This window comes from Ascaphus truei, chromosome 19 (genome assembly GCF_040206685.1).
Source record: "Ascaphus truei isolate aAscTru1 chromosome 19, aAscTru1.hap1, whole genome shotgun sequence".
Lineage (NCBI taxonomy): Eukaryota > Metazoa > Chordata > Amphibia > Anura > Ascaphidae > Ascaphus > Ascaphus truei.
Genome location: NC_134501.1, coordinates 8572662 through 8586032, shown reverse-complemented (window position 1 = coordinate 8586032; position 13371 = coordinate 8572662). Strand labels below are relative to the sequence as shown.

At 43.0% G+C, this 13371-nt stretch overlaps 1 protein-coding gene across 1 annotated transcript; it reads left to right on the top strand.

The window, feature by feature from the left end:
* Positions 1-1105: 1105 nt before the first annotated feature.
* On the top strand, positions 1106-9210 carry EMC8 (ER membrane protein complex subunit 8). Its single transcript, XM_075576455.1, has 6 exons — positions 1106-1263; positions 1929-2138; positions 2742-2818; positions 4353-4422; positions 7106-7200; positions 7990-9210. Exons 2-6 carry the CDS (start codon positions 1932-1934, stop codon positions 8147-8149), a joined length of 609 nt encoding a protein of 202 aa, XP_075432570.1. The 5' UTR covers positions 1106-1263; positions 1929-1931; the 3' UTR covers positions 8150-9210.
* Positions 9211-13371: the final 4161 nt, after the last annotated feature.

Below are 13371 nucleotides of genomic sequence, written 5' to 3'. Positions count from 1 at the left end.
GATGGGATTTGCAGGGGGGAGATGCTGTTGCTGCCCGGAGATTTCTCGGTTAAACCTGTAGCCAAACCCGTAGTCTCTGGGTCAAACCCGTAAAGGCAACCCAGCTCAGGCACCAAAATTAGATTGTAAGCCAAGTTCATGGCACAAATGTGTGAAATGATCAGTGCGGACCCCCCCCCCCGGGGTTAAATACCAGACGTGTCCATTCTCACTAATCTTCTGTGAGACTCACTCATTTGGGGTCAGTCTCACTGATTTTTATCCTGATTTGGGGGCAGTCTCACAGACTTCAGCGCAGTCTCACTGATAGAAGTCACTACTATTTCTAATACAGGCAGTCCTCGGTTATCCACCGGAATCCGTTCTGGAAGTAGCGCTGGATAGTGAAAACGTTGTAAAGTGAGTCCCATGTTAATCAGTGGCGGTGCGCATTGGATAGCGCATTCCGGCGTCGAAATGCCCTTAGGGTTGCATTGTAAACCGTTGGATATGCCATTCGTTGTAAAGTGAAACGTTGGATAGCGAGGACTACCTGTAAAATGCACTCGTATCTGCCATATTTGCACTCCTGTGGATACGCGTAATACAAATATCTGGCAGCAGAAGGGTTTAGAAGTGGCCAGGCCTGTTTTACCATGGGGAGCCAGTGCTACCAAGAGAATATGAGGTTTCCATGGTGATGACAGAAGCCAGGTGTACAGCAGCCATCTTTAATGACGCCACAAATCAGGTATCAGCAGAATGAGATTATGGATGATGGGGCTGAAAACTGATTGCATATATTACAGTTACATAGTAACTACATTACATTGCTGGAAATTAGAGCAGAAAAACGTAATATGATCCTGATCTAACAACACTGTCTGTAATATACATATAATCATAATATAAATATATATAAACATACATCAAACACTACTCCATATATTCATTTTGTGTGTAAATTCCATATCACTGTGCATTGCACAATGCTTTGTTTCTTTAGCTTCCGCTTCATGTCATTTAACCAGATATTTATATTAGTTTCTACCTTTTGCCCAAATAAAATATGGCCGCCCTTAGCTTCACACCCAGTCACGTGGTCATCCATCCCTTCACCCTTCGGCCTTGACATCTTTACGACAGTCGGAGCGCCTCGGTTGACTGCAGCTGGTTGTGCTTTGCGGCTGTGAGTGTTCCCGGTGACAGAGGCCGCTCAGACCCGGCATCTTACCGGCGGTGACTCCACTCCCGGCTCCTCCCCTCACACGGGGCCGCCCTACGGTGAGGGATACCCCGGGGCTCAGGGCAGACATCTTTTTTGTACCCACCGTAAACTTGTAGCTCTCAGCCTCGTGATTTCAGGATATGAAGTACGAGTATTGTGGTGTCTCACAGGCTGTGTATATATATATATATTGTATGTATGTGTGTATATATATATATATATATATATATATATATATATATATATATATATATATATATATATATTTTATTTTTTTTATTTTTTATTTCTATGTTATATGTGTATATATTATATGTGTGACTGGGCATCTATCTGTAAGCTGTATAACTGTCATGTATGTGCATAGAACACACAGAGATGTGATATATATATATATATATATATAGTTATATGCATAGATATATACATAAAACACACAGTGTGTGTATATGCTGGGTGATAATGGTGAAAGGCAGGGTTGCAGACCTGTCTTAAGTAAGACATGCAAATGAGCACGCAGTAATATTTCTATTTGAGGTGTGTGTGTGTGTGTGTGTGTGTGTGTGTGTGTGTGTGTGTGTGTGTGTGTGTGTGTGTGTGTGTATAGTTGTGAATACCTCAACCTTTCCTCCAACATTGTAGCACTCAAGTCTTGTAGCATTAAGGTGGTTTTACGTGAATGGAAATAGTCATACTAATCTTCTTTTTTTTTCCTATCTAGAAAATGCCTGTTTTTAGGTTGACAACCCAGGCTTACTGCAAAATAATGCTTCACGGGGCAAAATATCCGTCCTGCGCAGTTAATGGCATCTTGGTGGCAGAGAAGCAAAAGCGCAGAGAGGGGCAGCAGCAAGTGCTGTTTGTGGATTGTATTCCGCTTTTCCACGGCACAATGGCATTGGCCCCCATGCTGGAGGTGGCATTAACCCTGGTAAGAAAATAAAAATACCTAGTACCAAACCTCTAGTTTCCTTATTGGTTATGTAAATGTGTAGATTCATTGTAAGTGGTGATACCTTTTGATGGGCACAAAAAAAGAGCGTTCTATGACGTAATAATGTGTACACAGATTTTGAAAGCTCACACGTCTCTTCTTCATGTGTACTTTGTGATAAGGACACTTCCTTTGCCGTGGATGAATGGCGTTGGAATTCCACCTCTGACGTGACCTTGGACAAGTCACCTTGTCTTCCTGAGATTGAGTGCTCTTTGCAACAGGGCCTGTCAAATTCTGCATACAATGACGGCTCTGTATAATCCTGGACACCTCAAGAAAAGAAGTGAACTTTCAAAAGTGCGCACTGTTACACCTTTGAACAATTGGCTGGTTCATGAGAAGGTTTCCCAACTAGCAAAATGTAGAAAAAAAGGATTCCAGCTTTATTCCTTTTATGTTAAAAAAGTTATGTATTTTTAACGAGCTTTTAGTCTAAATGTAAAGAGCTAGCCCAAGAAAATGCAGTATTGCTAAAGGCGTTGTATATCGATGCCGTGCTGCTGTTCATATTAAATTGACGCATGTGTTTCTTTGTAGATTGATTCATGGTGCAAGGAAAATGGTTACGTGATTGCTGGATATTACCAAGCCAACGAACGTCTGAAAGATAACGGGTCAGTTTGTGCACTGTATCGCTGTACCATTAGTCATTTTCTCACTTTAATTACTATTGTTTCTCAAGTTTTGTTCTATATTATCTGAGATGTGAATGTGCTCACAAGTGATATTTTTATTTGCTGTACGGTGAAGGGTTTTGGTCACTATTTTACCTGCCATAACTTAATGTGCGGTTGAAACCTGCCCCAGCTTCATATTGTAAAGCCAGTATAACCACCATCACCCTGGTGAGACCCAAAAGGTCGAAACGGCTTTGAGTAGGATTACTGGCTCTGCACTTCTTTAAACCATGCTGTCCTGAATAGCTGTGTAATATGGCAGACATACATTTATAGGGTTACATGCTAAAATGGCTAAGAAGCAAAAAGTGACACACTGCTAATTTGCATGTCATTACCCAGAATCCCTGGCTGCAGTGTAAGCATTGAATGTTGAGATAATGAGGAAAGGCAGGGCTGCAGACCTGTATGAGGCATGTGAATCTGGTTTTTTTCTTCTGTGTACTATATTATAAAGCATTGGTATAACATCTAAATTCTTGTTTCTGTAACCCTCCCTGCCGGCTCCCTGGGGAGGTAACTTCGGTGTCGTTGTGTGTTTAACATCAGCGTAGATTTACCTTGTCTCGGGTGGCTGTCTGTGGTCAGCTGGGCGGTGGAAAAGATGGGGGCACCAGGAGTTTTTATAGTACTACATAAATCTTATTCATGTTCCCAGGCTTGGGGCCACTGCATCCACATTTACAATAAGAGTGACATGGTTGTGCCTTGTTTCATCCATACTGTTATCACTTTATACATAGTTCTTCCCTGGTTGCCTTCTGTTAACACTCCTGGGAGGTGCGTACACTTGTTACTGACAGGAATACCTGTATTGGACTAGGTCCCCCGTTGTCATATGCTTAGCATTATCCTTGTGATCCTATTTCTGGCCCCTTTCTGAGATCCTGTTCTGTGGAGGTTATTCTTACACTCCTTTCCAGTCATGTTACTGCTACTTTCTCAGGGGCTATAGACTCTGAATATGGAGATCTACTTGTAGGTCTGTTCCCCTGACATCCTAGAGCCCTATCTATGCAGCTCTCTGTGGCATGTCTGCATTCCCTCTCTGGGAACTTCATATATCTTTTGTCCATTTTATAGGGATCCTAACTGTGTTAAGATACTGTCCCTAACTAAACACAAACAGGGGGGGCCTAATCTCTTCTTTACTCTCTCAACTCCCCCGAGTCTCCTACTCTTCTCTCCTTCTGGAACCTTCCCTTCCAGAATATTCCCTCTGATTCTTATACCTCCTTGCCCTGTAGTTCCATGTGTCATCACAGGGTGGAGCCCATCATCCTCTGTTTACTATAAACTCCTCAGATTACTTTAGTGACCAGCATTGGGATGGGGTACACATCATTCTGTGAAATACATCAGTCAATAAGTCTCCTCTCTGTCCAGACGTTTTACGTTATGCCTGTCTGTGCCGATTCCTTCGTTTTCCTATTTTCTTTGTTGTACGCAATTAACTGAAACTTTCCTTTAGTCCAAACCAGGTTGCTGAGAAGATTGCCTCCAGGATTGCAGAAGGCTTTGCCGAAGCTGCTCTGATAATGGTATAAAGATGTATATTATTTATATTACACCCACTACTGTTTGTTTTTAAACTTGGAAAAAGGGCACGGAAGTTGCTAGCTACAGTTCTAACTTAACATTTCCGAGCTTGTAATACAAATATTATTCAATGTTCTTGTGTCCATAGTAGGGTTAGCCTTTTTCTACCGTGTTTATTTCTTAAAATTCAGTCTGCAAGTAAATGGGAACACAATAAGTCTTTTTAATATTGTGACCGTAGATTTAAAAAAAAAAAAAAAAGTGAAGGTAACAAAATCAAAAGAAAAGACGTGTTACGGGTTTAGGAAGAAATGGATTAAAGTGTGTGTGTGTGTGTGTGTGTGTGTGTGTGTGTGTGTGTGTGTGTGTGTGTGTGTGTGTGTGTGTGTGTGTGTCTCATAGAGCAGTAGTGGCCAACTCCAGTCCTCAAGGGCCCCCAAGAAAGTTGTAAGAATGCTCAAAATACCCAGCTGTAGAATGAATAATCAATCCCAAAACACAGGTAGGTGTATATCATGAATGTGAGTTAATCCATAAGCAGAATAAAGCCATGAATCCCTGAAAACTGAAAGTGTGTGAGAGACTCACCACAATCAATTTCATTGGGGGCAATAATATAGCATAAAGCAAATAGACTCACAAACACCTCCTTGTTTGGATGACGTGCTGCTGCTGGTAAATCCAAGGTAGATGCGAGAAGAGTAGAGCATCATCAAAGGGCCACCAACAGGTCAGGTTTTAAGAATATCCCTGCTTCAGCACAACTGCCACCTGTGCTGAAGCATGGATATTTTGAAAACCTGTATTTGTTGGAAGTGTTCTAAAAATAGTCCACCATTCCAGTGCTCCAGAAACCGTTGTGGTGTAACTGTAATAAGAACAGGAGTGCTGTTCCTTATAGTGTGAATATGGTAATGATGCCTGCTGACATTCTTGTCGTTTTAAGATTTAAAGTAACTGCGAAGCCCCTATAGCCACATGGGGAGTGAAGGGTTACTAGGTAAAGGCAGGAGCAGTGATGTGATGCCCCAGCTGTGCCTAAGACAGGAATGATTTGCGCAGCAATAAATAACTGGCTTAACAAAAAGCACTTTACTGTTGTAATTAACTCACTATCATGAAGACCGGCATCATCCGCTCCCGTGCTCACAAGCGAAACAATGCAGCTTGATTTGGTGATTGTAGCCAATCGAAACCACGACCACAAACACAGCAGCTCCAGAGCGGCTGCTCCCAGGCAGGAGAAACACCGGTGCACAGCCGAAGAGAGCAGCGCTGGATTAAGTGACCATTAGAAAATTCTTATTTTCTATTTCTGTATATACACACATATGCCTCATTGGAATAGAGGTAGATGCTGTTTTTTGTGTGTGTTTGTTATACTAGTATGTTATGGCCAGCATTTTAACACTCATCATTTAACACTCAATCATCATTATATTTCTTATATTTTTTAAATGTATTTCTTAGGCTGCGCTTGTAGCGACGCGATGTCAGGTCAAAACAAATGCATTGCCGCCGTCGCGTGCGCTTATAGTAAGTACGACGCGACAGCTTGGTCGCGATCGCTGGACGTCATCTCAATTAGATTTTTCCAGCGACTGTTGCCTGACGTCACCATTGGCGTCGCCGGCGCTATAAGCGTAGCCTAATATATACATTTTTTTTTCCCCCCCCCATTATTTTTATTTCTTTTTTGTTAGTTACACTTTACACATTCTTCTATTATTTATTATTTTGATAATATACACATGACGTTCGGGCTCACGATTGTTCTTCAGGTTGACCCTTGATATATGAGAGCCATATCCGGAGTACTATGGTGCTGTGACGTTTTGATCATGTGCATCAAGTTACAATTAAACTGATTTTAGGTTACAGGTGATTTGATCAGTGACGCCCTATATCAAGGCACGACCTATCCTGACAGATCACTCTCTGACAAAGCGCCCTGTGCGTGAAACGCGTTAGAGGAGCTGCCAGGACTCTACCTCCTATGTTTTTTAATCAATACATTTTTCAAGTGGTCACTTAGTCCAGCGTTGCTCTCTTCGGCTGTGTACCAGTGTTTTTTCCTTTCCGGATTCCACTTATCCTGAAAACCTAACATGTTGGTGGCCACCCCAGTCACAAAAGGGTAAGTGAATGGAGGATATCTGGGGTGCTCTAGGATAACCAAACTTTGATAACAATAACTCCGGTGTATATAGACAAGAATAAGAACATACACAATACGGGCCAGTGATGTAGCTGCTGCTCAACCCGACGCGGATCCTCCCACGATCCTTATGTAATGTGTAGGGGAGCGCAGGTCATAGAAAGTGAAGAAAAGAATATACCATGCACATGAATAAAAGCATCGAACTATCAGATGTATAATAAAACAACTGAGAGGAAACGGTGCACGAATGTACAACGCGTAAGAATGTCCCCGTGTGTACAGTGATGTGCACTGAGATGAATGGTAATGAGGGATGGTGACGTTATATAGTAATATAGTATTAACTTACACGGCCGTGTGTACGTTCGTGTCCCCAAAGGGTGTCTTTATGGGCCAATGTCCACTCAAAGCGGAACGAATGCGGGGTAACTTGCATGGTTTATGGCATTGAAGATGTTACTGATGAGGGACAGTTCAGAACCCCTGGATGGGAGATGTAATGTATTTGTTTTCTCATGTGACAGGTGGACAATACGAAGTTCTCAATGGAATGCATAAATCCTTCAATTCACGTGTACGAACATCATGACAACCGGTGGAAAGGCCGCGACCCGCACGAGTGAGAGCCGCACGTTTATTAATGATCCATAAGAAATGTCCTGCTAGTGAAGGGCTTACATTTGGGGGCTTAAATAATGAAAAAGCTATTCCCAACACGAAGGATCAGTGTTTTGCAACCAAGGTGCAACGGCCAGCGGGGGTAAAACGCTGCCGGCTGATCAGCGGCCACGTCCCGCGCTGTCTGGAGATCAGGAAAGCTGCTATCCGCCTCCCCTCAACCTGGCAAAGAGGGGAGAGAGGCAAGCGGATCGCAGCCCTCCCCACCCCCCACCCCCCAGTCTAAACGGCACAGGAAAAGTCTGCTCAGCAGCTGACATGTTTTATGTGTATGGGAGGAGTGGGTGAATGTGGAGTGTGTGCGATACAGGGGGTGTGTGCGCTATGTGACATAGGGTGAATGTGTAGTGTGATGGAGAAAGGGATGTGTGCTGTGTGATAAGGATGGGGGGGTGGGTGATAGAGAGAGGGGATGTGTGCTATGACATGTTGGGGAGGGATAGTGGATGAGGGGACGTGTGCTATGAGACATTGGGGGGGGATGATGGAGAGAGGGGATGTGTGCTGTGTGACAGAGGGTGGAGGGTGTGAGGGGATGTGTGATTGGGGGGTGGGGGTGTTGAGAAGGGTTAGCATGAAACCAGTGAAATAACTTTATGGTGAGTTATGAATAATAAAGTTACTTGCAGTGTCTGGCATAATGGTTGGTGGTATCAGTGTTGGCAAATATTGTGTTGTATTTGGAAAGCATTTATCTCACACATGGGTGACAGACTTTCTGTGCTTCCAGGGATTTCTGTGAAGATTGGTCAGAAGCTCAGAGGATTTCTTCGTCCCTCCTGGACAGCAGGTCCTACGAGTCCCTTGTGGATTTTGATAACCACCTTGATGATATCCGTAACGATTGGACCAACCCTGATATCAACAAATCCATTCTTCATCTATGCTGAGACAGCAGAGATCTCTGGCTTGGTCCACGCTATGCAAGAATCTCTGAATATAGAAACCGTTATTTAAGGAACATCTCTACCTGAATGTGGAGAAGCAGCTAAAGATGGACATACGATGCATGATCAGGAAGCCTAGGTGCTCCTTTCGATGAAGCAGTTTAAGACCTCCATCCTTGTTCTAGTGATCGGGGAAATAGTCAGCAGATTCTGCGATGTTTGACAGTTCTGTTAACGTTTTGTCTACTGTTTTCTAAAATATAAAGAGAATAATTTCTAAAGATATCAATTAATCTCAAACTGCATCTGGAATAACTTGTTTTAACACTGACTTAAAAGTATGAGGATACTGTACCAGTGTAGTGTCCTTTTGATCTGTTCTGTACAAAATGTTAGCATATTTCAGACTAATTGTCTACGCTGAGATTGGCATGGCCCAGACATAGGATTAAAATGTTTTAGTTTTGTTTTTTTGTAATTATTATTGTAACTCCCATGCCATGAAACAAGGAATTCATTGCCTGGGGTGGAATGAACACCACATTGTTTAATATCCAGACTGCAAAGTGAGAAAATGCTGCTAATCTATTGCTGCATTGCAACAGATTAATGAATATTGCAAATGCCTTTCATATGAATAGGATTGAACGGGTCCTAATGTTGCATGAACTTGAAAAAGTAAAGTGGTACGTTTGCATAGCCGGTAAACCGTACTAAACTCCGTGCTGGTTTCATCCTCGTTGTACTATTATTACGGCATTATTTGTTGTTTGTTTTAATGACTTGTTGCTGCTTTTTTGTTTTATAAAGATTTTTCCAGCCAGTTCCAACTCCAGATTACCTGTCGCGCTGTGTGTAAAACGCTCATCTCTTTTATACGATTGGATGGTATTAGCCATTGTTATGGTTCTGTCTGTTCTTTTGCTTTTACCTTCTCGTCTTCACAAAATGTCTCAATGGGGAGAGAGAAAAAAAAAAAACAAATCATGCCCCCAAAATGTTTTCTTGCTTTGTCATTGCAAATTATTTTGTGTCTAAAATAAACCTCCAGGTGCAGCAGGTAACGGTCCGAAAGAGCGTTTTTTAATGTACAGGATTTTTAGAGGCAACACGAGACCAGGTTCTAGAGCAGGAGTGGGCAACTCCAGTCGTCAAGGGCCACCAAAAAGGTCAGGTGTTCAGGATATCCCTGCTTCAGCACAGGAGGCTCAGTCTGGAAAGAAAATTGCATGTTTTTTTTTTTGTCTTCTGCTTCAAGAAGCGTTCCCTCGCTGTAATTAAGCACAGCAAGACTTGGCAGTCTCAAGCTGAAATTACGGATATTTCCACTTCCGTTTCCTCCTCCTTGGGCGCACATAGATGGGGGGATGGGGTAGTATTTGGGAGGGGTTTGTGGAAATGTGAGTGTACAGTATACACACGTTTTCGAATAATAATTTGGCGTATTTGATAAAACAAGCTATTAACATTGTTGGCTTTAAACCGCTTTCTGGTCCCTAATGTGGCGATATACGAATAGGACACCAAAGGAGTTATGTTGCCCTTAATAAAAAAGATAGAGCTAATTAGTGGAAAAGCTTTGAGACTTCAAAATTCTTGGGAATTACTCTTAATGTAGTGAGGGTTGGCCAGTCTGAGTTGAGTTGTTAGACACATTGGTAAAGGGTGGATGTAACATGACATATAGATACATATCTTTATACAGCACCATCTATGTATATAGCGATTCACAGCAGTGATACACAACATAATATTATAACACATTATGGAAATAAGCGGCTGAAACATTAAAGTAACTGGGGAAAAAGGAGTCCCTGCCCCGAAGAGCTTACAATCTAAGTGATAAGTAGGATGGTGTTCTGGTACGTGCGTCTGCAAGGGGCCAAAGCGGATGTATGAGGTGTATAGTATCAGCCACAGAGCTACCCATATGCTTTGTTAAAGAGATGGGTCTTAAAGGTAGAGAGGGTGCTAGTCGGATTGAGGGGGAAGGATATTCCAGAGGTTTGGGGCAGTCCATGAGAAAGGTTTAAGGCGGAAGAGGGCTTTAGATACAAAGGGGGTAGACAGAAGACATCATTGAGCAGAACGCAAGAGTCGGGACGGTGCATAGTGAGATATTAGGGCTGAAATGTAAGGGGCAGGAGAGTGTAAAAGTGAGGAGAATTTTGTGTGTGATGCAAGATTTTATAGGAAGCCAGGAGAAGGATTTCAACAGGAGAGGTTCTGAGACAGATTTAGGAGCGAATAAAGTGATGCTAGCAGCAGACAGGAGGGACTGAGGGCCTGCATTCGTTTTAGCAGTACAGCGACAGATGAAAGTGCATATGTTTGCAAACGGTGAAAGAAAACAGGTTTTAGTTACATTGTGAATGTGAGATGAAAATGTGAGGGAGGAGTCAGATGTGACCCCTAGGCAGCATGCTTGTGATACTGGTTATATAATAGTACTGCCAACAGTAATGTAGTAGGGCCAGGCTTGGGGGGAAGTATGAGGAGCTCTGTCTGACATGTTAAATTTGAGTTGGTGGAGAGCAATCCAGGATAATATAGTGTAGAGACAGTCAGAGACTTTGGTCTGTATAGCAGCTGTAAGGTCAGGGTTGAAAAGTAAATTTGTGTGTCGTCAGCATAGAGGTGATACTTGAACCCGAGATGTGATAAGGTCACCTAGAGAGAGTGTGTAAAGAGAAGAGGTCCCGTGACAGACCCCAGGGGTACACCCAAAGAGAGAACGACGGAGGAGGAAGTGTTGGCAAAAGAGACACTGAAAGTACGATGGGACAGGTAAGAGGAAATGCAGGTTAGAGCTCTGTTATGGATACTAACAGTTTGGCGAATGTGAAGGAGGAGGACGGTCCGCAGTATCAAAGGCTGGAGAGGTCGAGCAATATGAGCAGAGTGTAATGAGCTTTGTCTTTAGCAGCATGGAGGTCATTAGCTATTGTAGTGTTTCAGTGGAGTGAGCAGTGCGGAAACCAGATTGTAGAGGATCTGGGAGAGATTAGGAGGTGAGAAAATTGAGCAAGCGAGAGAATACAAGGAGTTTAGACGCAAAGGGCAGGAAGGAGATAGAACAACCTACTCCAACCTGCATTTGTATTCTTACATATGTGTAATTTATATGTCAGAGTTGTTAACCTTTTTTTGGTTAAGAAGCCCCAACCCTCTCTAATAGCGTGTCTGAGACATGCATTGTAAGGAACCCCAACTCTTATAGCGTGTCTGTGTTCAGATGCATGGTAAATTCTTCTGTACCCAAGGGCTCCTAGGAACCTCCGTTTAAAAATACTGGGCTAAATTGATGGTGATTAGTTTAAGGCATTAGAAGACCCACACACATAACCAAGGGCTGAATTGCTACTTTATTATATTAAGTACTAGGGAAATGCTCTATTGTATATTGCGTTGCGGAATGAGCGAGTAAACGTAATAGGACAAAGATTCATAACACGGGAAAAACAACATTTGAAACGCCAGCAATCTATGGATTTTGTCATCAAGTTGTCCTATTGTTAAACTTCAGTTAGAAACGGTAACGCCTGGCCAATGTAATTCTCATACAAATGTGTGGTATTATATGAGCCTATAAATAAGCCTAATTTCTACTGACAGTCGAGGCAACGACAATAGCGGTTTCCAGAAAGGCGGCTATTGTCTGTCACAGCGATCACGCGCGGTCTTGAAATCAAAGAAAAATGTAAATACTGAGTATCACTTCAACTCTCACATTCCTGCAGCTGGAAAAGAAATCCGGTTACTATAATATCACAAACTGCGAAGCCCTTCCATGTAACCATCTCATTCGCAACAAACTGTCCGAAAAAAACAACATAAAACTCGTTATTCTCAAGAAGCCGCGATGTATGAACAGTTATACTACACGCGTAGGGCGGAGCTCGTTTTACGCGAGTCTGTTAGGCAGTGGGAGAGAGCAGACAGCCCGGTGGTGACGTCATCGGGGGAGGAAACCAATCTGGGTCGCGGCCGCGAGGCGTGAGGTGTGTGGATCTGACGTTAGCTGCCAGCGCTGTGGCTCCGAACATTCAAGCTGCGGGCGGCACTTTGAAATCACGCGTCAAGACCATAGACTATGGGGGTGCAAATGTTTATGGTCTTGCGCTTTTTAAATAAATGTTATCTTTGGTACCATACTATGTTTATTTTATTCACTCTATAGGCACTGTGATTTGGAGACTTCATTGAAAATCGGTGATTCAACTCTTCATTGCAAAGACAAAGACACAACCCTTTGCCTGTTTACCACTTACCTGTTAATCATCTATCTTTGAGGAGCCAAAGTGGGATCAGCGATTTCAAGTCAGAGACGGATTCCATTGTTCTAACCCAGAACAGGTATTATCTACTCTAATTGCGCCAAGCACTTTCTGTACTTGTGTTTATTGTTGCTGTTTGTTCAAGTCACTGGATAGACTTGATTCGGGTTCTGGCTGCCATTCTAATGTGTACTTGTTTGTTACATTTAGGATTTCACATACCTTGTTTGAGTTATCACTCACTTTTTGGCGCTTATATACACATTTATATTTCACTATTTAGGTGATGTGTTCACTTGTTTAGCACTTATATTAATTATCATTAGTATGTGGTTCTTTTTCACCACACAGGTCAATTTTAGGTGGAGCGCTCTATCCTATGTTAGTTTTTTAGTGTTTGTTATACTCCAATATCGATGAGGAAAGACACAGCGTCGCGGTGGACTGTGAACAAAATGTGATGACCAGCCGGAGAATAAATCAAATAGAGCGAGCGTGACACGTCTGGTCAAAGCAATACCTACTATCAGGGCTGGCTTGTAGTTTTGCGGGGCTTGGTGAAGGGGCTTTCACGGGGCCTCTTACCTGGTTCGGCGGGCCTCCTCCCCAAGCATCACGGTGTCATGACATCATGGCATCACATGATGTCGCGAAGCCATGTGGCATCCACTTAATAGCAACGCGACAACCATGTCGCGGTGCCATAAGGGGACGCTGTAGGAGGAGATGCCGCCGAATGAGGTAAGAAATACTTACAAAAGCCCCGCCCTCCTCCCCGACAATCAGTTAAATTGTTGTGGGGAAGAGCGCAGGGCCTCTGTAAGCGCGAGGCTCGGTGCACCTGTCTACTGTAGTTAACAAGAGAGCGTCAGTGCGTCAAACTCTTGGAGCCATTGTTCCAATTCCCTCCCCATTACATGTCTGGGGGGCATATTTAGCACACAGCTA

What these genes read in the sequence shown, in the direction of transcription:
- EMC8 (XM_075576455.1), top strand. Translation starts at nt 1,932, where the DNA reads ATGCCTGTTTTTAGGTTGACAACCCAGGCTTACTGCAAAATAATGCTT. An exon ending in GAACGTCTGAAAGATAACGG is followed by an intron (nt 2,819 to 4,352) that starts GTCAGTTTGTGC and finishes ACTTTCCTTTAG; the next exon opens with TCCAAACCAGGTTGCTGAGA. An exon ending in AAAGGCCGCGACCCGCACGA is followed by an intron (nt 7,201 to 7,989) that starts GTGAGAGCCGCA and finishes CTGTGCTTCCAG; the next exon opens with GGATTTCTGTGAAGATTGGT.